At 46.9% G+C, this 25,273-nt stretch overlaps 1 protein-coding gene across 1 annotated transcript in view; it reads left to right on the top strand.

The window, feature by feature from the left end:
* LOC134510403 (store-operated calcium entry regulator STIMATE-like) overlaps positions 1 to 25,273 on the top strand; it is a 39,680-nt gene that overhangs the window by 6,783 nt on the left and 7,624 nt on the right. The window contains 6 exon segments of the mRNA XM_063323665.1: positions 8,272 to 8,320; positions 9,266 to 9,361; positions 11,230 to 11,351; positions 21,282 to 21,394; positions 22,496 to 22,579; positions 23,840 to 23,956. Of these exon segments, the coding sequence (XP_063179735.1) occupies positions 8,272 to 8,320; positions 9,266 to 9,361; positions 11,230 to 11,351; positions 21,282 to 21,394; positions 22,496 to 22,579; positions 23,840 to 23,956 (581 nt within the window).

Here is a 25,273-nt window from a genome sequence, read left to right as displayed (position 1 = left end):
AGTCACTGCATGCTCAGGCTAAGAATAGTGCAGACCCCAGGGTTTTGGCCTCTGTATCCTGCATGTTGGCTTCTTTCCTGCCTGGGGCTTGGAAAAAGCCTGGGAAAGGGTGTGTCCTGCAAAATAGGTTGAAATATGTTATTGGAGACTATACTGCCTATAAATAACATGGAGGTTGGGCAGAGGGAGAGCTGCTCTTTCCTCCTGGGTACAGTAGTTCTGAGTCCCCTTCTGTAAAGGCCAGAAATAAAGTCCTGCTCCTCTTGCTAGTATGATGTTGCCCTGGAGGTAGGCCCTTCTCTTAGAAACAGGTGACAGAGTAACCAGTTCTGGGCATTGCAGCCTTTTTTGGTGGACTGTTGACAATTTAAGGCTGCAGCACTTTCTCTGAGTACTTCTAGTATCAGATTTACTTTCTGTATTCATCCTCTGGGGCCTGTCGCTGAGCTCGGTGGGGTCAGGCTTGCATCTCCTTTAAATCAAGTCCTAAAAGCTTTGTCTGAGGTTTGGAAGGGAGATGATGACTCAACTTTTGAGCCCTTTGGATGATTGCTGTCAGGCTTATCAAGGAGATAGTATGACTCTCAGCCAAGCACACCTAAGCTTCTCCTTGTGTTATAGTTGAATTTAAAATAAATCAAGTCCGAAATAGATTCAATAAATATTTATTGAGGTAGGAAGGCAAAAGCAGCGCTGGGCGGCCGGGGAGTCGCAGCTCCACCAAAGGCTCGCAAATTCAAGCAAGCTGAGCAGCTCTTTTTATCTTCACGGAGGTCGGGTTTCGACATCTTCCGTACGCCCCTCTGTAGCTTCTTGCTTGAGGTAGTTTAGATAAAATGTTGGTCACAGAATCAGCTCAAAACAATACATTCTGATAACATTGTGGTTAAGCTTTTTGTCAAACAGGAGTTCCCATGTTGGTGTAGCAAGATAACATTGTGGACATGTCTCTTCTGGTAAAACAGGGAGTTCTCAAGACTGCCACAATGTGTTCGTTCCTCTTGCTTAACTTGTTCGATCAGCAAATCACCTTTAGTTACTTATTACACTTGGGAAATAAGTTGCCCCCTTTAATTTTTGTAGAAACCTGATGTAGTAGTTTGTTTTGCTAATCGACTGCTCGTTGCTACCGCAGCTAATTCTGCCTGGATTAAGGTTTTTATGTCCAAAAGAGGTAAAAGACACCTGTGCTGCTACAGACATGTGCAGCAAAGCTGTCTGAACACAATGTAGGGTCAATGGATGTAAAGGAAGGATGTTGATGTGGGAATGCTCCATAAATGGGTTGAGGAACAGCATGAGGGAGTTGAGTGGTTGGTGCTGTGCTTGTCTTAATTGATTATAATAATCAGGGATTTTTTTTAAAAACAAAAGTGGACTATGGGAAAGCATTGCTGCAGGCTCGGGCAACTTCAGGGAACTGTATGTGTCTAGGGCAGGCAAAGCTGTCCCCTTTCTACTGCATCAAGAAAACACTACGATAAATGTCTACCTCTTATGACTGAAAAAAAAAATAATAATTTGATGATGGCTGTCACTGAGCTTTTGTCTTTCAGTTTTCTTGTTATTTACAGATCTATGAATCTAAGGAAAGACTCTCCTCCCAAACGTTTATGGGGTTTGTTTGTTTTGGTTGGTTGTTTTTTTGTTCTTACATTTCACAGGTTCTTAGTCAGATGTCCAACTTCCACCCAGCCTGGTACCCTCAGGGAATATGTGATCTTTATTGTCCTTGACTGAAGAGGAAGGGCCTGGGAGTATTTTGTTTCCTGCCCTGCCCTTTCTCAGTCACGGGCAGGGTACGTCTCTCAAATTGTCACTCATCTTCCTTCACTTTTGTTTAACTTCGTGGCTTTTTATCTGCAGTAACTGGAGCCAAGTAGGGGCAGAGTGGTGGCTCATGAGGACACCAGCTCAAGAAGGCAGGCTGTCATCTCAGTGGTGCTTTGCTCCTGGGTGCAAAAGCCTTAGTGCTTTGGTGCTTGGTGCTTTGCTCCTGGGTGCAAAAATGGCATGGACCTGGGTCCCCTTCTCCTGACTCTTCTAGGAGCATCTTCCCATCTGCCTAGCCTTTTCCTGAGATGTGCTTTGGACCATGTGGCAAGTCTAAACGGTCACACAGCACTTCACCCCTATGCTTGCAACAGCCTGTATGCTTCAAGTTGGGACTTCGTGATGCTTCCTTCTGTTGTTCTTGAGGACTATCTTTGCATTTCCTTCAGAAAGGCTTCATTTCTACAGTGTGAACTATTTTACTGTTGGCAGCCGCTCACTTGACTGTTAGTTGGAATTTAAATGGAATAAGTCAGGATCAGATTGAACTAGGTTCAGTGCAGGGTTGGGTCCTGCAGGAAGAACCTGGACAAGTAGTCTCCATCTTCCTCTGTTTAGCAGCTTGGGTTTTTCAGTAGTGCTTGCTGTAGCATCCGGCCCTGTTACAAGGACCCTCAGCCATGAAACAGCTCTATTTCACCCAGCATGTCCCATCAACCTGTGGCGTCTCTGCGGCAGCAGAAAGCACTGCTGGGTGGTTTTGTGCTGTCAAAGAGGTAGTTGACTTGACACAACTCCCGAACTTGCTGCTCTTCAGAACGCTGCTCTGTGATAGAAGGCGCAACTCATCAGGCCATTGACACTAGGCAGGACTTGCCTTAAACGTGCTGCAAACATTCAGACTTTACACCACCAGTGGAAATGGGAGTTGAGGCTGACTTCTCAAGCTTCCCTGCTTGAAGTCAACCCTAGAGCAATTGTTCCCAGCCTGCGTTCACCTTTGAGGTTCCTTGCTTCTTTTAGACTTCAAAGATTTGTCTGAAAGCTTGCCTGTACCTCCACTGGTGGTTTTCTTTCCCTCTTAGAAGGATGTGGGGAGACAATCTAGAGATTCATGTGAATTTTACGTGCAGCATATGTTACTAGGACTAGTTTCCTACTTCGTGATGATATGAAGAGGTATGAAATGAGATCGGCAGTCCTTACTGTGTGTGTACTTGCAAAGACACCAAAAGCGGTGACTAACACGTGGGTCTCTGAGAAGCAAGCGTGTGCCAGTAGACAGGGGGATGTCTGCTTTGCTGGCCTTTGGGGTGGTCCAGGCTGCTGCCCTGACTGGGCTTGAAGGTGGCTGGCAGCTTGGGGGATCACTCAGCTGTAGAGATGTGCAGTAACATTGCTCCCTTGCAAAAGCCAGCTCGCTTTACAAATGGACAAAGCTGAGAAGGGAAGCAGAGTTAAAATAATCAGTGCTGTTGGTAAGACAAATTCCTGATGTCTTCTGGGGTAGATCAGTACGTGCTAGTCGCACTATTAGTCTAGTTGGATGGGGATTCTCTTGCATCTTGTGCAGCTCTGTGTACACTTAACTCATTTTTTTAATTGGTTGTAGGTGCTAGAACTGAAAATTCACATATTTCTTGTTTACTTGATGCATGCATAAGCGTGCACGACCCTTCCTAAAGTAAGTCTCCAGGGTGGATTGGTCTGCTTGAGCCATGGTAGCAAACCCATACCTACAGCCAGTGGAAAACTGAGTTGACCCCAGTGAGTGGAGACACCTTTTGAGAAGAGTGAAAGGAGACTTCAGCCTTTCTCCAGCCCTGTCCAGCTGAGCTTCTGGCCGTGCATGCCATGGCTTGGCTCTCTGCAGGGCTTGGAAGAGGAGAGGGATGCTTTGTGGTTGCTGCTCAGCCTGTTTCTCCAGGGCCTTACTGTGCTTCCCAAAGTGCTGCTTCAAAGAGGACTTCATTAGCTCCTTGAGTTTCCAAAGACCTGGTGCTACTTTCCTGTGGATTTAGCATCACCCCTAACCTCTGGGTCACAGCTACCAAACAACTCCGCTGCCTTGTTTAAGCTCCAGTAATCTTGGCTGGATTTCTGGTCTAATTTGGAGACAGCCTGCTGCAGCTTCTCCCAGTAAATGCCCTATTAAGCAGTTAATTATTTCTCTATAATACTAGCTTTTATCTTTAATACAACAGTTTTACTGTCTCTGATAATTACACAGTCTCGGATAACTCTCTTAAATCTAATGAGGCATGACAAGCTGTGTTCAACAAGGCACCACACCATTAACTTCTTACCTCTCATTTGTCATCTTATCACGCTGAATTACTGTATTCCTAGCCTGAGTGGCTGTGGATGCATGACATGTCGCTTCTCATTAAGACGATAATGGAAGTCATCCCTGGTGTTCTCGCAGTTGGGCTAGTGGTCAACTGACTGGCTTGGTGGCCTGTGGACCCCTTCAGCAGCTTCTCTGCAGCATCGTCATGCTCTTTGCCCCGTGAGCTGGGCAAGCTTGTTAGGTTTGGGTTAGTTTAAATACTTCTGGCTATTCAGATGGCTTGGTTGGTCCATGGGCCTTTTGCTTGTGGGTGGGTGAAAAGCATCAGTGCTGGTGGACCTTGTTTGTGCTGATGGAAGTCACTGCTGCAGGGATATCTTGTGGTGGGGTTCATCTGGGTAAGGGAAACCAGGTGGGTTTTTTTTCTGGACAGGGACAGGCCACAAACTGCTGTGGAAATGCTTGGCATAACCTGGCCTGACTGCTGCTTTGTTACCCATTAACAGCAACAGCTGATCAGGTCATTGGAGTGCTGGTGTTCCTGGGGGCTTGAGAGTGACACCAAAACCCCTGCACGTGCCTGACCAAAGTCTTGGGGCTGGGGATCGTCTTGTCATATATCACTCTCACCTTGCCAGTAAAAGAAGTACAAAGTTGTATTTTGTCCTGGTTTGAGCAGCACAGGACTAATTTTTCTTCTAATGCTTGGGAAAACTGCACTTTTAGAAGACTCTAGTGTCTGAATTCATGAAAATATTTACTTTATAGCCAGCTACGCTTTGCAGGATTCAAGGTCTCAGTGTTTTCCAGCTTGCCAGGTGCAGGGATGAGGAGGAGCGAGATCTGGGCCCTTGACCCAAACTGGTCAACAGGATTATTTCATATCACGAGCATCGCATTCAATATAAATTAGAAAGTTTGCTGAAAAGTTTTCTCTCTCTCTCTGTGGTGGTGGTCCAGAGAACATCTTGCCCCAGTGCCGGAGCCCTGAGCCCTTCCCTTCCTCCCAAAGCCACAGCGCTCGCAGTGTCCCACATCTGCTGTCCCCTGCTGGGAGTTGGCAGAGTGTAATTCTTGCATGTTTTATATTGGTATTGGGATCAATACTGGTTCTTTAGTATTATTAATGTTAATTATTTAGTCTTATTCTATTAAATCTGTTTATATCTCAACCCTCGGGTTTCCTTGTTTTTTCCAATTCCCCTTCCCAGTTTGGGGCGGGGGGTGTCTGAGTGAGAGAATAATTGTCTAAATGGCAATAAATTGTTGTGGGTTTCTCAAACCGTAACATACTTCTAAAATGTCAAGGCTCCTGGCAGGGCAGTTCCTGCATCTTTCCAGGCTGGACCGGGCTGGCATTTCCCAAGGGAACGCAGGCTGTCCCTCAGGGCAGATGGTGGGGCTCCAGCTGGCAGGCTGAGTGCTCAAGTACAGCCGGACTGAACAGATCAGTTAATTACCGTCTAGATGCAGAACAGCAGAGAGACCTTCTTTTGGAAATGGGCTGTATCCAGCCAATGTTTTGGTTTTTCTTCCTAGCCTTTACGGAGCCTGCTGCTGACTCTGCTTTTGGAGGTGGGTGTGAGTCCTGGTGCGTGGAGCCTGCACGAGTTGTGCCGTCAAAGCTGTGTGTTTCCCCCCGGGGTAGGGGAGGAAAAACCCCTTCTTTCAGGTTATAACCCGAGTCATTCAGATTCCATGTGGGGTGTTTTATGGGATGCCCACAGGGCCAGCTACTGTGGTGTGCATGGATTTAGGTCAGTTCCTGGCTCTAAAAGGGCAGTTTTTAATTGGAAAGGAGCTGTTAGCTTCTCCACGTTTTCATTAACTGAAAGACTAACCAGTGGGTGGAATGTAAATCTCGGAAGAGAGCTGGATACCAAGTTATGTTTAGAATCGTGCTGGCCTTATCGGCAGTGTTGGTGATCTAAAATAGACCAGAGATGCTGCTTGTGCCTTGTTCCTCCCACGGGCAGTAAGGAAACTCGTGCCTGTAAAAGCACGTCTCCTTACCCCACTGGAGAGCAGGCACAAGCATATGTCTGTGATGCCCCTGCTTTCAGCCGTGGCACTCTTGGTCCCTGTCTCCATATCCCCAGGTTGTCCTGGGAAGGGTCCTCATGTGCCAAGAATTGTCAGCAGTGAGAAAAATCCCTTTGCTGGGTGTAAACTTGAAGGCGGTGGTTGATTACAGGTAGCTGGAGCAGGGAAGGGGGATAAAGAATAGCTGTGATAAGCGGAATGGTGTGTGTCTGTTCTGGCTTTTGGTCGCTTTTTAAAGGAGCAAATTAGGCTACAGGGCTCCCAAGGGTGAAGACTTAGTGATGATAAAATACATTTAACTGATGGTCCGCTTGGACTTCTGTGGTCTGCGTACTCTTCGGTGCTCATGGCAGTGATCTGCCCGGTATGGGGCACAGCTGGGATGTGCAGAAGGATTTGGTGATTAACACAATATATTCTCCTGGGGTGGTTTCTCTAACAGGGCTGTACATGGCGCGTTGATTCATACTCACATGTCCTGCTGCTTTCAGGCTCCTGGTTTCGCTAGATGGCACCACCAAGCAGCCGGACTGTCAGGAGTTAGAGAGGATGCACTGAATTATTATTTTTTTCCATTTCCCTCCAAAAAAAAAAAAAGTCACAGATAGTTATTTTTAACTCTGAATCCTGTTCAAGCTGACGGTGTGTTTGGGAGCTGATTGTGGCAGCTTTAACTCCCAGTCCATCTTGAGCTCATTAGCACTGGTGAGGAGAATGCTTCCAGTGACCAAGGTGAGGTCAAGGATCTGCAGCCTCTGTGTTTGCCTGGAGTTTGGAGGCAGCAGCTGTGATGATGGCGATGTCACTTACTTTAGATGTAGCGCTGTTAGCAGCCTTACCACAAAGCAAGACAGTGCCACTGAATGCCCGTCGCTTTTGGTTTGTTTGGGGTTTTTTTTTTTTCTTCTAATTAATAAGGCTAATGTAGCAGAAAAGCCTCTTCCAGGTCTGCTTGTTCCAGAGCGTTGGTAGCTGTAGGTTTAAAGGGAGAAGAGTTGGCCTGGTAGCTGGTACTTTCTAAAATGGGCTTCTAGCTGGACTGACAGCAAAAGAGGAAAAATGACTTCTGCCTGGGATGTGGTAGTTGGTACTTTTCCGTTAGCAGCTCCTATTTGTGCGTGTAAAAGCTGGTTGAAACCAAGGAGAGCATCGGATCTCTGACAAACTAACCGGGACCCTTTGGGATGCTTCTGCAATACTCAGACCTCACTCTGAGCACAACTAGGTGAAAATCCAACTTGCTGTTATCTTCAGGCAGTAACAGGGGGTAGCTCAGAGCAGCAACTATGATAGAAAGCACCTGAGGGCTCCTTAGAGCAGGACAGACCTGAGAGGCTGCAAGGAGCAAACTCCTCTATGGCCAGAGGGACTTCATTTAAAGAATCATAGAATGGCTTGGGTTGGAAGGGACCTTTTAAAGGTCATGTAGTCCCACTTTCCTGCAATGAGCAGGGACATCTTCAACTAGGTCAGGTTGCTCAGAGCCCCGACCAACCTGATCAAGGAAGGAAGAGTTGCTTCAAATATCTCTTTCAGGTCGGTGGTAGTGAAGCCATGCGCCTCCTAGTACTGCTGCACAGTCGTAGCCGGTGGGCATGCAAAGTGCTGTGTGATGAAATAATGTTTTAATACTAATTGGCACAAGCTTGGAGCCATGCCAGCTTGCAGGGCTTTGGCGCTTGGCACTGGTACCTTTATGCTGGAGATGTGCAGAAGGTCCTCTGGGCCTGTTAGCTGCAAGGAGGAGTTGGCTTTATTGCACTGCTGTGACTCAAAAGCTTAGTGGACTCCTGAGCAATATCATTTCACTGTCAATACTGTAATTTCTCTTTGTCTGGACGAATTATTAGGGCTGGTGGGTAATGATGAACCCTCCCTAGCTTCCCTCCGGTCACTTCTCATGGCACGACAATGCTGCTGCTGAAGGGTGCGAGAAGCACACACCGACCTCCCAAACACCTCTGCTCTTCATCCTTCTGACCTGTGGGTGCGCGCGTTGCCTCTGGTCATCTTGGAGCCAGGTCCTTTGGCTTTGCTTAGCTTTAGACTGGCAAATGCTGAGGGTCCTCCAGGGTTTTTTGTCTTCCTTTGCATTGAAGATCAACACAGACTGCACATACGTTCAGCTCTGCTGCTTGACGTAACCTCTCTCATTTTCTTTGCAGTAAAACGATTTAAGGAACCGAAGGAAGAGAGGCGTCCCTGGAGGATATGGTGAGATTTTTAATTTGGAGATTGAAAGGACCGTGTATCTAATATTTTCTCTTGTACTAACAATTTCCTGGGCCCTTTGAATATCCTGCATAGTATTTAGTTGTTAATGGAAGCGCTGTGCTGCCACTTCCCAAGGAAACCTCCATAAAGTAGCTGGTGCTCCTTAGAAGCAAAATTCCCTGCCTTGCTCCTCCAGGACAGCTTGTATGTACTGGAGGTGACTGAACCGAGGGGTTATAATCCTCTCTGATCTGCTGGCATACCTGTGCATGGGCTGTCTCCTAGACAGGGTCACGTTATGTCCTTAAATTCAATTAATCACGTTGGTGTCCCCTGACACAGCTCAAGTGTGGACTTAGGCATAGACCAGGCAATGTATTTGGCTGTCCTGGTGGAAGGTAATTGGATATTATCAGCTTTGGACACCTCTACAAAGCATCTCTGTATTGTAGGATTTACCATGTGCTGAGAGATGGGCGTATGGGTGACACTAGAGTATGGTCAGCCAGCGTGGAGCTACCAGCCAATGTTGGCGGTGAAAAACATGTCAGTGTCCTCAGTTTAGTTCTCCCTCTAAAATAATTCAGGAATTCAATCCGATTCCCAGTGGATGGGTGCAAAAATTGTAAGTAGCTGAACGTGTTCCCTGCACCTACTACTGGTGGGAGAAGCTGAGGTTGGGCTGGGCACTGGAGGGTGAACTGCCCTTCGCTGTGGGCTTAAACTCAGCAGCGTCGGTGCAGATCTGCAAGACTGAGCTGCTATGTGCTGTCTTTTTTTTTTTTTTTTTAAGTATTTGGAGTCAGCCAAATTGTCCACTTCCTCTATGTGCAACTTCTTGGGCATCTTGGGTGGAAAGCAGATCCATGCAGGGCCTTCACTTGGGTGACCGCTGGGCTGCTGGTGCTCCAGGGCACAGATCTTTATGCTTTTTCTTTTCTCCAGGTTTTATGATACCTCCAAGCAAGGAATAGGTGCCCTCTTCATCCACTTTGCCAATGTTTTTCTGTCGGATCTCACTGAAGAGGACCCTTGCTCTCTGTAAGTATGCAAGGTGCTTGCATTCATGTCCTACATCTGTAAAAGGAAGAAGCAACCCTGTTGGAAAACGTCATATACAGTGGAAACTGATCTATTTAAAGTACTAGGCAGGGTTAAACCATGTTGAGCTTATTTTCAGGGTCTGGGTTGTCCCCTGTTCTTTGTAGTCTCCTGGTCTGATGGAGATAAGGCAGTGCCACTGTGCTTTTCTGGCTATTAAGAGCACCCTAATAGCACCCTATATATATATATGTATTGCAAAAAGCTGCAGGAAACGATGCAGTGGTCCCCATGCAATTGCAACTGTTAAATGTGCCATTCGTTTGCAATTTGGCTGGGCTCAGAGCAGTGTTGAGGATGCTTTCCTAACTGGGGGTGTGAAGGCCTTTGTCCAATGTAAGGATGGCTTTTTTTTTTTTTTTTTGGAACTTCAGTTCAGTTTTGGAACTTCAGTTACCGGGTGTATTCATACAGTTCTGTTCGAGGGCTTTCTAAGGTCTTAAGGTCTTTCTCCAAAGTCTTAAGACTCTGGACTTAAGGTAGAAGTGCCACCTCTACCTCAGACCAGCCGCTTTGCAGCTGCAAATTTAGTTTCAGAATTAACTTTATCCTGGTTTTGAGAAACTCCTCTAGGCTTCAAAATACTGCTGAAAACTGTCTGGCCCATCTCCTTTACTATATATAAAAGTGCTGCACCTTGTTATGTTTCTTTGAACAGACGCAAGTTTGGCTGGGTCAAACCTCTAAAATGATTTGTCATTGTTGTGTGGGTTTGTTTTTTTGTTGTTTTTTTTTAAATAAGCACAAAAGGGTTTAATTTAAAACAGTGTCTATGCTGTGCCCTTCAGGATTTTTTTTTGTTGTTTTTCTTTTTTTCTTAATGTGTGTTTTATGTTTCCCTATGCTGTTTGACTTGTAATCCTGGACCAGGCAGCTTAAAACTCTACAGCCCTGTCCTTGGGCTTCGAGGCTTACATGCTGTGCGTGCTGCCCAGTGTAAACCACCAGAGCCTCATGTTTGTATTGGCGTACTCTGATTTTGGCACCTGGAAACTGTAATAGCCTAGTCTGAGCCTTTGGATGTAGAAAAACCTAATGTCATGTTTTCAAAATGGATATCAGAAGCAGATTTATTCAGAGGCAGTATCAAGTTCTGGAAAAGGAAATGTTCGTTCCTGTAGCTCTGTGCTTCGCATCTTCTTCACGCTGTAGAAATCTGGCCTGGTTCGGCAGAAAATGTTCCAATAATGGAAGACTGGCCAGAAGACATTAGTCTGAGAGAGAATTTTTTTTTTTCCTCTGGAGTTCATTAAAATACCAAGCCCTGGATTAGAGCTTGGACCCTGCAATCCCCAGAAGGTCCCTGCAGGTCTCCTGCCTCCGACACTCTGTCCAGTGAGGCTTAAACATCCAGAGCAAACCCGCTGGGCAAAAATCTCTTGCTAGGGATGGGTTCAGCTCCTGGATCGGCAGCGAGGACCTTGATCCGGAGGGTTTTGGGGACCCCAGGATGCCTGTTCTTGAGCCAGGGCTGGTCGCCTCTCCCAAGACTGTCTGCATCTCTGCTCACAGGAGCCTCTTGCAGCTGCTCAGGAAAATGGACTTTTTGCCTCTTCTGTTGCGCAGTTTGCCGAGCAGCTGTGGTGTCCAGCAAGCTTCCATTTGAAATTCCAAAAATGTTTTGTTCTGTTTCCCTGAAACTCAGGGTATGGGAAAACCCAATAAAAGACAAAGGAAGTGAGCTTGGACTATTAAGTGGGGAATCTTCTAAATCTTGAGGGTTTTCTTATGGATTCTCATATTGAAATAAAAGATTCAGAATTAGGCTTAAGAACACAACTGAAACCTGAATTTTCTTCTGCTCTTAGCTACCTTATAAATTTCATCCTTGATGCCACGCTGGGGATGCTGCTGATCTGGCTTGGTGTGAAAGTTGTCTCCTGGATGGTGCATCGTAAGAAGTACACGTACCTGGTCTTTGGAGAATACGGTAGGTGTCTGCTGCTCTGCACAAAGGTGGCTTGTTTGCTTCCAGCTCTGAATGAGGAGAAGAAAATGGCAGAAACTGCAATCTGGGGAGAAAACACGTGAGCGGCCTGCTTCTGTTATCCCTTCTCCAAGGAGCTCACGGAGTGTAGTAGTGATCAGCAGGTTAAATGCTGGGACATCACCAGGTTGCAGGTAGCTCTGCCTGCTGCCTTACTATGGCTACTTGGGCACAGTAAGTTGGTGATGTAAGGTTGAACATTTCCTTGGGTGAATAATGTACCCCAGGACGTGTGTATGATAAATTCAGGTGTTTGGGTGCAGTGGTGGTGCCTTCTGTGGGGTTCTTTGGTGAGAAACTGGCCCAGGTTGCCCAGAGAAGCTGTGGTTGCCCCATCCCTGGAGGTGTTCAAGGCCATGTTGGATGGGGCTTTGAGCAGCCTGGTCTAGGGGAAGGTGTCCCTGCCCAGGGCAGGGGGGGTTGGAACTAGGTGAGCTTTAAATTTCCTTCCAACGCAAACCATTCTGTGATCTTTATGTTTTTGTCCTAGCCTCTCAGTTCAGAACGTGGAGTTGTTCTTGCATTTGCCTTGAGCTGTAGGCATCAGCAGGACACAGCCTGGTCCCAAAACTTGAGTTCTCAAATGACTTTGGGGTTGGTTTGGTTGGGTTTTTGTACCAGTTGATGTTAAAAAATAATTTTAAGCATGCTCCAGTCTGGCAACCTCTCTGCTTCGATTCCTGTCTTGAGATGGGGAAGTAAAACTGTTTCAGAAAAGCCTTTCCCAGCCAGTCCCGCTAGAGGGTAGCACCTCTCTTCAGAAAGAGCAGAGCCAGCTGCTGGGAGAGTGGTGCTGCTCCCAGGCTGCAGGAAAGGGAAAGATTAACCCTTTACCTATTTTACGTTATACTTAATAAAGATGAATTCAATTTTAATTTAGAAAATAGATCCTATTCATACAGATCATGCTCCCACCTTTAAGACCTTAATTATTAAGTCTATTTTGAAGGTAGTCTCAGTCCTTTGTGTTCTTACCAGCTGGTCTAAGAACTGAGCTGGTGGAACTTGAACCAAACTAGGATGAGTTTGGAGACCCCACTGACTTGTGAGTTCTTACTCGGGCTCACGTTCAGCATGTGGAAATGAGTGATGGCCCAGGATGAAGGGGATGGTTGCATTTGTGGGACAGCAGAAGCAGCTACAGTCTGGGAATGAGATGACAACAGATGGGTTGAAATGATGGGATGTGGTAGGGCTGGCTCTCATCAAAGCTCAGACTGGCTTTAAAGGCTGCAGTGGTCCCCAGAGCAGGTTCAGCATCCTGGCAGCACGCAATTGGTGGGGACTGTCTTCTTTCCCTAATGGCTGTTTCTCAAAGAGCTGAGGAGCCAAGCACAGAGCACTGAAGTCATTCAGATGAGGTGATAGAGGAATTCCAGATGTTCTTGGTTCAGGGACTGACGTTTTTTCCCTTTTGAGCAACAAGGACTCGAAGCCCAACTGCAGCCATTCCAGGGCACAGCTTCAGCTTCATGTGCCACGTCTGCAGTTGGGCAGAAGCAAGGAAATGTAGAAGCGTACTGACAGCTTGTTTTAACCTTGCAGAGCAGTAATGAACTTCTGTTGAGCTGTAGTTGGCCCCTCGTGAAGGTTGGCTTAGACTACAGAAACAGCTCACTCCTCTGAGGAAACCTTGCTTTCATTAAAAAAAGGAAAAAAGTTTCTGCTGTTGCTTGAGTTTAGCTCTTGAGTTGAGGATTAAATATCGCATCCACCAAGCACTGCTTTTGGTGCAGGTCTCTGGCCAGAGTGACCACGATGGAAAGTTAAGTAGGAGTCAAGTGGCATGTCCAGTGCCATCCTGCTGTAGGGCTAGGGAAGCAAAGCACTGCTATCCTCATCTTGGCTGTTAAGTAACTTCCAAACCAGTTTGGAAGATGCTAGCAAACTTTGTACAGTTTGATACAGGCTCCAGAAGTATGATTCACATTCTGGTCTAATTGCTGTACCAGACTTCATGTTGCTTTCCTCAATTCTCCTGAGGAGCAAAAGCATCTCTTGCAGCCTTGCAGAGGAGGAGGGGCAGGAAAGCACCAAATCCATGTTGCAGAGAGTGGTGAGTGCCATTTCTCCAACCATCAGGAAAGAACCAATTATGTTTTTGCCCAGTATAGCCAGTACCCATCTACCTGCATGGTCTTTGAGCAAAAAAAAAAAAATATGTTGCAACTGCTTCCGTTCTGAGCCTCCAGCTCTTTGTTGCATCCCTGCAACTGCTGCAAATCACTGCAGTTATCCTTTGTTTTGGGCTCCAGCAGTCCTTTCTGCCCTGCTGTTGGTACGCCTGTCTCCGCGGCCCTGGGTGGTTCTCCCTGTGTGAATGCAGTAGCTGCATTAATGGAGAAGCAAAGGAAAGGGAGGGAAAAAGCACCTAAATCTACGCTACTATTTTAAGCATCCAGTTGTCCAGAACTGTTTAGAAAAATCAATTACTCTTGTATTTAAAAAAAAAAAAAAAAACACAAAACACAGGAGACACCCATGCTGAGATCAGCCTCTCTTGTGCCTGAGCTCGTAGCCAAAGGCGGCTGCAGCCAGGAATGACCTGGTTTTTAGCTAGTGGAGACTCAAAAGCTCCTATATGTTTATGTTCCTCCATTGTCGCCCAACAGCTTTTCATTACTCCTTGGACTGCATCTAAGCACAGGAAACTGCATTTTAAAATCTTCTGCAGATGCTTGGCTCCGAAGATCAAAGATTGAAGAAGTTTATTCTTCATCTTGGTTCAAGTAGACTTTAGAGAATGACGGCTGCCTTACACGTACTCAAAGCTAACAAATTCCATGAATGCTCTGTGCACCATTGCTCTGGCAGGGTAGCAGCAGGCCGTGTCTACAGGTGCTGTCCCTGTAGGGGACTTCTGCAGGGGGGAGAGCAGAGCTTAAGCTGCAAAGGACTTGGGAGGTGGATACCCCAGGTCTTGGAGGTGCTGCTGGGTCTGTACAGACTGAGCAGGGGAGCAGCTGGCTGGAGTCAGAGCATGCAGATGAAGCCTGGTTCAGCTTTGTGCCTCATCTCCAAATGCTCCAGTCCTCTTCTCCCTCCCCCATTCCCATGGCAATAAGCAGCTCCCTAGAGGGGAGCTCTGGATGGCCATGGTGTCCTGGCATTGTAGATGTGTCTATAACTCTAAAGCGTTACTCTAGAAATACTGGAATATTTCTTTTAGGTAAGCAAATGTTATGAATCTGCATTAAGAGATGGTTTCTCCAATGTGCAAGTAAAATGCTGAAGAGGAGCATTAAGAAAGGACTGGGAGAAAAAGAGGGTGTTCTTGCTTGAAAATGCCTCTCTGGAAGCCCATCTGGATGCTGACTTGTGTATGACTGCGGTTGCGGTCACTGATGAGTCTAAGCTTGATGCTTTGTGCTCATTCACTGTCTGGAAATGGAAAGGCATGTTGCTTGGAGGGCTTTAAAGTCTGTTTAGTGGCCTGTTGAACTCTGCTGGTCAAATTTAGTTATAGGAGAATCTGCTCTGTGCCAGCTGCTGAGTTTAACTGAGGACCTGTGTAGGCTGCTTTTGGCCCCGTTGTGATGTTGTACAAAATTTCCATAACAAATATTCCCACGTCCTGAAGCAGCCAAGGGAGTTGGCTGCTAACGCTTGAGGAAATGCAGCTGAAAATAGCTCTAACCTGAGGGTCTGTCCTGTCCTCAGCAAGCCTGGCCTTTCCACCCCTAGGACCAAGGCGGGGAAAATAAGGAGAGGACTGAGGACCATCCTCAAACAGTCGAGTGTGTGTTCTGAGCAGGGATACAAACCTTTGGACCTCCTGAATCTGGCTGGTGGCAGCAGTGTTTACCCCACTGCAATAGCAGTGTCTGCAGGGACCGAAGAGCCAGAGCAGTGGTGTGACACTGCAAACCGGGGACTGATTCCAGCTGTACACGCACTTTTAGTTCAGATGTGGAACGTGCCAGAGAGGGTCTGGGGTGTCCACTGGACCCATCTGGCCATTCTGATGGATCAGGTCCCAATCTCTGAAAACCTGTTCTTGCCCTCAAAGTGAGTGTTTCTGTGCAATTCAGACGCTTTATTGCTATTTCTTACCCTCCTCTCTGTACTCGGCGCTGATAGTTAGATCCTTTGGTTTTGCAGGTACCACTTGAGTATCTCATTAGAGGGTTTTATTGACTTTTTCTATCCCCACTATGTCACCCAGTACAACTTTCAGTGCTTTCAAATGTTTGCTCTTCCTCAACCCCACTGGAACGCTCTGCTTTGGCTGTGGTTAAGCTTTTCCCTACCTGCTCGGTGCCCGCACAGTTCCCAAAAGACTGTAAATAAAGCTGTCTGCCAGGAACATGTGGGCCATGCTGACAGCTTGGTACATTACACAGCCTGGATTAAAACTAATCCTGTTGTGTGGTAACAACTCAAATACCTCAAGCAGTGCTGCTTTCGCTCGGCGAGCAGTCGGGCTCCCACACACAAGCCGAATGAGACGTGTGTTTGTGTGAGGCTGCTGCGGACACCAGTGGTCCTGGCTCTGCACCAAGGAGGTCTTGCTGGTGGTGGGGTGGGGAGCACCAGCAATGCTGCTGGAGGAGAACAGTCTAAACGCAATGTGTGCATTCTTTGGGGTGAAGGAGGATATTTATTTCTATAAGGGTGGGAGGTGGCTACAAGAAGACTTGAGCAAAGGGTGTTCACTAAGTTAAAAGGAGGGGCTGGTGGTAGAGTCATTGTGTAGGGCTGAGATGTCCTGGGTTACCTTCCAGCTAGGACTGGGGACAAGAAACTGGAAGTGTTCAAAGAGAGCAGGATACACGTAATCTCCTAACAGGTGTCATGTGGAGGCTGCAAAGATCCTTTGGACCCGTTCCCCACTCTTCTACAAGGAAAGGGAAACTTTGAATACACAAAAGAGGAGAACTTTTTTTTGTTTTTTAAGCCCTCCAGGTAGCAGATCGGTTTTTGCTGCCTGGCAATATTGTGTGGCAGAAACAGGCTTGTAGGTACTCACCTAGATGTATGTATTGGAAACACTTCATGTAAGAAGAATCCTCTCTCATCCATGGATCAGGGCACCTCTGGACAGCACTTGATTCATTAAAGATATTAAGTGGCATCTGAGGATGCCTGTGACCATCTTGCTGTAGGAAGCCAGCGCCTAAATGAGGTGTGTGATTAGCTGGGATCAGCTCAAGTTTTCCAACTTCGCTTCCTAACTGTGGAATCATAGCGTCATAGAATAGTTTGGGGAAGGGACCTTTAAATACCATCTAGCCTTTAAAGGAGGAGATGATGTGGCCAATCCATCTTATGGGCTTGTCCAGTGATTACGCTAAAGGCTCCCTCTTCCCTGATGAGATGCCAACAGGTGCTGACTTGTGTGTTACTGGCACTAGTTGGAGTTGGATGAATTAGTAGTGAGTTAGACTTGGATGGTGGCCATTCTGAGGTGGATCCATGGTCCTTGGGTGACTTCAAACCTGCTGAAGTAAGGAGAAGCCAGCTGAGCTCCTTTGTGAAGAGGAAATGAGCCACTGTCTATAGCTGAAGTCATCCTTGTAGCACTGTGGGCCATGCTGCTGTTTCGTTTTCATCTTTGTCCAGAGTTATTTTGTTACTGAGTGGCCTCTTGTGCTTGGGAGACCAAGATGCAGTAAAAAGTAGCTGTAAAGACACCCTCTGATCTTCCTGTCAGGGGGTGGAAATGAAGTCCTGTCTAATTGTGTACTCCAGGATGGATTCCTGTACAGAAACATCTCATCCCATAATTGGAAAGCAAAGTTCAGAATGGGAAAGGAGGAGGAAGGGGCTGCAAAAGAGTAGCAGTTTTGAGCTGCTTAAGGTGATAGAACAGATGGCCAAATCTGGCCTCTGTGTAGGTCTGTGGGTCTCAATATCCTTCCACTGTCTACCCTGGACGTGCAAGTGTTGATGTCCCCGAACTGTGGAGAAGATTCACAGCATCTTCTGTAGGTGATGCAGAAAAGACCAGAGTGAGAAATATGAATATTTGAAGCTCCATGCCCTGATGGAGGCACCCTTGACAAGGTGGGATGTGGTGGGTAGTAAGCGGTGCAGGTCTGTCCCGCTCGGTAGCGTAGGCTTGCCGTACTGTGTATACTCTAGCCAGTGAGGGTGGCCTAACTGGGGCAGACCTCTAGTCCCGGAGAAGTGGTGTTCCCTAAATGGGATCTTGCACAGCAAAAACTGTTCTCTAGTCAAGGTAGAAAAGGTTTTCCGTTTCCAAAAGTTGTCAAAACTCATGAGCAGTTTGACTTTCTTGCTAAGTGAAAGGGAAAACTTTGGGGTGAGGAGCTATTAACCTTGGAGACACAGGCAAGTCCATGCCTAGGATGGGTTAAGAAGCAGGTTTTCTTCTTTAGGGTCTGTGTGTCAGGCTGGTTAGCCAAAACCTGTCTGTAAAGCTGGCTTGTTGAGGGGTAGGGCTGCCAAGTGCACAGTATACAAAACTAAGAACCGCAGCTGTTTGTCATGATGAATGGTAGTGACCTTTCCCCAAAAGAGTGTGAGGGAGCAGGTATTTGGGAGAGATCTCAAACTTGCTGTTGCTTCTTGGGCAAGCTGAGACAGCAGAGGGAAGTGCCATCGTGCCTGCTCCTGCAGAAGAGCCGACTTGCAAAGGGTGCTGTGGCCGTTAGCCCCCTCTCCCCACAGGGGATGGAGCACAGCTGACAACACAGAGCAGAGGGGAAAGAGTTCAAATGCAGGAAGGACACGATGGATGTGTTTGTTTTTCCTGTTTTGTTTGTACTCTGAGCTCTGATGGGTGATGGTAACCCGGGGCTTTGTAGGAGGATCGGTTGGTCTTGGGGTGTGGGGCAAAAAGCCCTGCTGTGCCAGAGACAACTGTGCATCTGCATCTATCGGGAGAGGCTGTCCATGCCTCAGGAGGATCAAAGCCTCTCTGACACTGGCCTTTGATTGCCAGCAGCCTATAACACCGCTCCCGTCTCTTCTGCAGACCACCCATTAAGCTGTTGCCTGCCAAGGAGCGGAGATGTGCTTTCTGAGATCCTCTGCGGGCTCTGCTGCTTGCACTCACACGTAACCTTCCTGGCTCCCTCTTCCTTCCTTCTCTCCCTCCGTGTGGTTGCCTGCTGGCCTGGCACGCTCTGCTTGCTGGCCTCGCGGCTCAGCAGCCTTTCTGCACCCTTGGCCTCCCGGTCCTTCCCTCTTCCCTCCTTTGTTTCCTTTTCAATCACGGCTTGAGCAATTAAAAAGCTGGGATGCAAGGTGATCGCTCTGAGGCATGGAAACACTAGCTGGATGCCTCTACTTCTTAACTGTAGCTTTGCAACAGGGCAAATGTTTTGGGACATTGCTAACAAATGACAGAATAAGGACAAATAAACACGCGAACCTGTTTTGCCCTTGCTGGAAAGCAGATCCCCTTAGAGCTGGCCTTGGTTGGATACCAGCTCTTATTAAATCCTGGTATGCGCTGCTGGTCTCTGTGGCCGGAGGTTTGCGGAGTGGTTTGGATAAATGTGCTTTTGCAAACTGCTGGTGTCGTTTTCCCCTGCCACGTCTCAACAGTATCGTGCTGAGAAAAGCCGGGGCAGAGCTCCCAGTCCGCTGCCTGTCGTGCATCGGCATCTCGCAGTGGGTTGGGTTCTCTTGCACAGATGCAATTGTGAATTTTGGCCCGATTACACGGGGAACGAGTGTTTGCCAGGGCTTATCTCTATATTCGAGTGGTAAGAGGAAATGCTGCAGCTTTCCTGAGACAGATACTGTAGCTCAGTTTTGCAGACCTGAGATATTCTGACGAGCTTGGGAAGATGATAACCAGCTGGCAGGGTGCTTACAGAGGGCTGGAGCAAGCACATGTAATGGATATGGTACCATTATCGTTGTTAACAGTAAAAATATGCTTTTACTTATTACTTGGTGAGTACCCCATTGGAAACATGCATATTTAATTAGCATTGATTCTTTTTGAGTGAATCGCTCTAAAACATGGGGCGATGGAGCCCCCGTCTCTTGCTCAGATAGCAAGTATCACATAACCAGCTGTTCACTTCATCAGCAAAAAAATTAATTCTGTTTAGGATGGAAAATCGATGCTTCTTGTATTGAAAATAGTGACTAGAAACTTCAGTGCTATTGCTGGCAACTGGGTGGGTAAGGCTCGGCAGGGAACAAATTGCAGGTGATGTCTTTACTGACTGATTTATTTTATTTTTTTTAATAGAGAAGAGTGTAGGGTAGTAACTGGTCCTTGTATAGAGGAGGGCCAGTCCGATAGTATCTTGTCTTGAGGATTACTATTGAGATTAGCTTTAATTCAGAAGGGATTATCAATCTGCTGTTCTGGATTCTGACGTTCTGCTCCAGGATTTTGTGAGCTACTTCTATGAGACTCCTATCTGCTGGAAGGGTGGGGGAAAAGTCAGGGGAACACATCTCTGCACGCTTTTCTAGGTTGGTTGGTGAAGAGAAATGAAACCTATGGTATCTTGGCAAAAAGGTACCAGAGAAGGGGCAAACCAGGTGACTGATGCCCCAAAGCAACACATGCTTGTAAGGAACCATCTGAGTAGGATGCTGAGATTTCTGAGCTTTCAAGATTTCCCTATATAAAGGATATTAGTGGTCTGTACTTTGAGGAGATGAGATACCTACCCTCTTGTACAAGCAGGGCTTCCACCTCTCAAATCCCTGTATCCATCCAGCTCAAAGTAGCTCAACACTGTGGGGTGGATACTGGCAACGTCCACCGGTGTCTGAAGGAGAGGGAAAACATGCATCTCAAAGGCTGTGTATCCTTTCCCCAAGTGGATATTTGTTATCCAAACCAAGTTTCGTAAAAGTTGATCCTGTTCCCTTATAGTTACCAGGAATGACTTTTCCATTAAGCGCTTGTGATGCTACTGGGCTGTGGCCTTTGAGAGCCCAGGAGTGTCTGCAAGCGCTGGGGTGGCTGGATAAACATCAGGAGTTCCAGGTCTTCAGGCAGAGCCAGAGCTGTGTGTCTCCCATTTACAGAAGGTGACTGCCTGCCTTGTAGGTCACTTGTAGGACTTTTGCTCCAGTAAAGCCCTTGATCTAAGAAGGACAGGCAATGGGGGAGGAGATGCAAGGCAAGATGGGTTTTGGTGGTGGTTTTCTCCTCTTGGTGAACTTCAGAGGCAGGTTGGTGGAATGGAGAGCCAGAAAGGAGAAAGATAAATACATATAGTGTGTTAGCATCTGCTAGGTAAGTAGGGCTTTTTGAGTCATGCCTGAAATTTGTTACTTGCTTGCCCTTCAGATTAACCAGAGGTCTGGTTAATTGTCCTCTCCATTTCGGAATCAGCCCTAAAAGGAGCAGAAGAAGGGAACCAGCTTCTAGAATAAAAGTGGCGGTAGTGGTGCATGTTGTGTCTCATGAGGGAGAGCTCTCTTGCTTACAGACAAGTTTAATTCAAAAGCACCACTGCAGTATGAAAGCTGAATAGCTGCCTTGATACAGGGAGTCTGCACAAATGGAAGTGGGGGCACTTTTCCCTTTCTGCGCTTGTTTCTCTGCACCAGTTTGCAAAGATGCAAAAGGAGCTGCAACTGTCTGCTAAATTTTCTCTAATACAAGTCAGATTTACTTTTTTGCTTGTTTGTCCAAACTAGAAAGATTTGAGCTTAAATCTGGGTTATGTTTGGATCTTCAATGGAGTAGTGACTTGTAGCAGGGACACCAAACCTTTCTACCCCAAGCGTGTGCTCCTACAAATAAAGATACAAAATCTCTCCACTAACTTTAAGTTTGGTATTGAGTATTTGTCTCGCTGCAAAGCTTGCAATATGGAAGCACTTCTCTGTCCCTCTCACCAGCTCAGGTATCAAGCAGGAGGCGACTCCTCTGCAAGGCTGTCTCCTCCTGGCCTCTGTCTCAGATTTAATATGCTGTTTTCCCAGGTGACCCTCCACAAGCCGCTGCCTGGATTGGCCAGTGTATCCTCTACTTGCTGATAATGGCTTTTGAGAAGACTGTGATTAGCCTTGTCTTGTTTATCCCTGGTTGGACAAAGGTAAGCTCCTGAGCTGTATTCTTCTAGCCGCAGCTGTTGTGGCTTGTTTCTTGTCAGCTTCACCGTATTAGTCGTCGCCGTCATTATAGGTCTTTAATCCTCATGACTTGTTGACATCTCTCTGTAATAATTAGCTATTGCTTAAGCTTGGGGAAACATGACTTTGATGACAGTTTGGCTTTTGGTACGTTCTCTTGCTAGTCAAAAGCTAGTGGAATAAGATGCTGCTTTAATTTTCTTTTCCATCCCTGGAAGGTTGAAATGGGCTGGGCTGGCAGCTGAGCTACCTCAGTTCTGCCAGAGGATTTTTACATTATCCTGTCAAGTCAGTTCCTGCTGGTGTTTTGCGATCCCACACCTAAACTAGGGGGGGTCTTGGAGATTAATTTGGAAAGAACTATCCAAGTAGTATGTTGTCCTTCCCCTCCCCTTCTGTATGGTACTTCATGCGATGGTAGCTGTGTTGATCACGAGTTTCTCTTTCAAAAACTAAAAATAATTACCTGTGGCACTTGTAGCCACATACCTGGTGGCGGGTAGGTGTGATGTGTATAAAACCCAATTCTGGGAGTCAATGGGTAACTCCCATTTTGAGTGCATTTACAGAGTGCCACGCAGGCTGATGTGACTTGACTGAAGAGTTATTTACAGCAATCTGAGAGCACTTATCTGTTCCTGTTCAGGGCTTGTCCTTCAAACCCAGCAGCCTGCTGTCCTCAGACTTGGACACGAACATGTTGCACAGCACACACTGCTAGATCCAGAGATGCTGCTGGATTCCTCTCCAGGCTTATTGCGCACGGCTGGTGTCCTTATTTTGCAGCTAGGCTCCAAGGAGACAAGGACAGTCCCACCAGTTGTTTTGGTCTGTAGTTACATTGAAAGACTAGCAGTGCTTCTTTCTTGCTCCATACAAAATCATATGTTTGGCAGCTGGGCTAAAGGAATAGCCCGTGTAATCTTGCTAGGAGCTGGGCTAATGCAAAGGCTGCAGAGCCCTAGCTATAGGAGACTGCTGATGTAAGAAGGCAACGAGTTTGCAGCAGAGGTCTCACAACAGAGCTGTTCAAATAATGCTTCTAAATGCTTTCTCCTCTGCAGCTTCAGCAGATCCTCCTGGGTTACATCCCAAGCCCCCAGCTGGAGCTCGTCCTGGTCATGTTTGTTGTGCCTTTTATAGTCAATGTAAGTAATGCCTCTGGAAGCACTGGGTGGTGTGGTTTGGAAATCATGGTCCCCTCTCAATAGGGAGCATGTACAGAATCTGGCTTGGGGCAGCCTTGAGTAATTGGAGTGGTTGGGACAGGGTGGAGGGGAGTGGAAACAAATATATTTGTTGCCACAAATACACAAATCTGTCGCTACTACCCTGACGTGGTTGTAATACCCACTCCCTTGTCCAAGCTGCTGGGTGGCTGACTCTTTAGGTCTTCGAAGAAATCTGGACCTTGTTAGCCAAGGGCTGTGTCTCAGCAGCAAGTTACAGGCATGGGGATGCCCCAAAGCCCTTTAAGTTCCTACAGGATGGTTCGTCAGTGGCGACCTTTGGCAACTTGTCAATCTAGCCATTTGGCTAGACTTCGAATTGCATTAGAGCAGGGCAAGGTGTTCAGGTTACCCAAAACTGTTGTTCTCCTCAAAAGTAGTTTAGCAAAACCTCTTGAAAGCTCAGCTTTTTTCCTGGTGCCCCTGATCCTTGACCTGATGCTCAGTTCCTGCTAAGATGGGAAGTGAGAACAGAGTGTTGCTGTTCAGATGCCCCTGGACAAGAATTGAGTTGAACTCTTTTCAACTCATACCATGAGCATTGCAGTGGATGCAGCAATGGCAAAGTTGGTGTTATCTGCCTCTGCTACCAGTTGTGCTTCCTTATTTGAAAGCAAACCCTGGTTCTCAAAGAACTGACCAGGGACTGGTGCAAACAGAGCAGATGAACGTTGTGTGGAGCTTGGTTCAATGGTTATTTCTTGGTGGAAACTTAGAATCATAGAATTGTCTAGGTTGGAAGGGATCTTTCAGATCATTGAATCCAACCATAAACCTAGCACTGACAAAACCACCACTAAACCATATCCCTAACCACCATGTCTACCCATCTTTTAAATACTTCCAGGGATGGTGATTCAACCACTCCCTGGGCAGCCTGTTCCAGTGTTTTGATAACACTTGGCCTATTGTAGTTGTCTCTTTTTTTTTTTTTTTTTTTTTTTTTTTCCTCCCCTCTGGGTCTTCAACAGCTATGGAATCAGTAAGATCTATATGAGGAGGGACCTCAGTAATTTGACTCATCCAACCCTCATGGACACACTTAATGCAGGGTTCATTTGGATATTAAATTAGGTTGATCAAGGCTGGATATCTAGGGAAAAGAAAAGGAGAAGAAATAGCTGTGATTGAATGACTTTGGTCTCTGCAATGCATTAATGTAACTTCTTTCTCCCCAAGGCCATTATGTTCTGGGTTGTGGATAGCTTGATCATGAGGAAATACAAGCAGAAGGACACCCTGGACATCAATGGATCCATGGAAACTCCTCATGCTAGGCGGACTGAGGAATCTCAGGTAAGACCAAGGATGTCCAGTGTTTTGAGACCAAACTGCAAGCTTGTGGTGTGGCTGGAGTGCTTTACCACATGCCATGGTTGATGCCATCATGTTGCTTAGACCTGGCGTCTTTCATGAATGTGGGTAACGAGCCTGCTAAGTCAAATAAACTTTTCATGCATGCAGCTAAGGTCAACAGAGGGGTGTTTACTGGGAGCATCTTGTCCTGTCTAACAATGAGGAATATCATAGCCTATGAAGTGTTGTTGAAACATTGCCCTAAATGATGACGGTATCTCATGGGGTATGAGCTAGCTTTTGCAGTAAGCTGTGTGGACTTGTTGGAGTGGCAGCCTGAACTGGCGTGTACCTCTGCGTGGTCTCTCTCAACTTTCCCATTTTTAATAGTGGGAAATTTTAATTTTGGCTTAGAAAATCTTGCTTTCCTCACTGTAATCAGTAGCATCCTTTTTAGAGGACAAGGCCTATTTTTCTCAGCATTTGTTTGTTTGGGTTTTTTTCAACCAGATGATGGTTCCTTGGCTGTAGGAAGCTGTATTTTGTGTAGTGTGAGCTTGACACTTAAAAGTTATGGGGAGTAGGAAATTCTCCAGTCCCAGCAGATTTGTTCTTATTAATGACACATGGTTTGCTGTGCAGGTGGTGTCTGCTTCTCATTGGCTTTTGGGCAGACACCACAACCTGAGTCACTGGGTTGAATTCCCTTCTTTCCCCTGGCACCCAGACCCTGTTTCAAAGTGCTCTGTGAATGACTGCTGGTATCCTGCAGTTGGCTGGCGAGACTCGCTGAGATAAGATGGCTGAGATAAGTTGCAGGCTGGCTCCTGGAGTAGCTTCTGCCGAGGAATTTAGGATGAACAGAAGTAGCTCTTGCTCTCTGAGAGCTTTTTTACAAAGAATAACTTGGCTCTTGTGCTGATGGGTGGGATGGCCAGTTACTGGTGACATTGCAATACACGTGGAGGTGGTAGTGTTTAATGGTGTGCTTGGCAGTCTGCACAGCAGCCGTGGCTTCTTTCCACAGCTCAAAGGTGCAGTGGAGAAGTGGCCACCGCTCGCAGGGATGCAGTGTCAGAGGAATCCTCCCTCTGGCAGGAAGGCCAGGCAGATGTGAGCAGCTGTTGAGACAAGTGAGTCACTCCTCCTGGCCCTGCCTCCAGATAAACAATTGTAGGTTGGAGAGGTCACTAGAAACATGGAAACAGTTGTGCCCCAGGGAGTTTCCTGAGTGGCGCGAGTGGCGAGGGCATCCTTGAGAAATCTGTATTGTTTTGGAGAGAGGAGGGAAGAGAGGCCTGAGCTTGGCAGTACCAG

Source organism: Chroicocephalus ridibundus, chromosome 1 (assembly GCF_963924245.1).
Source record: "Chroicocephalus ridibundus chromosome 1, bChrRid1.1, whole genome shotgun sequence".
NCBI classification, from domain to species: Eukaryota; Metazoa; Chordata; class Aves; order Charadriiformes; family Laridae; genus Chroicocephalus; species Chroicocephalus ridibundus.
The sequence above is the reverse complement of the archived record's forward strand: the minus strand, read 5'-3'. Positions and strand labels throughout refer to the sequence as shown.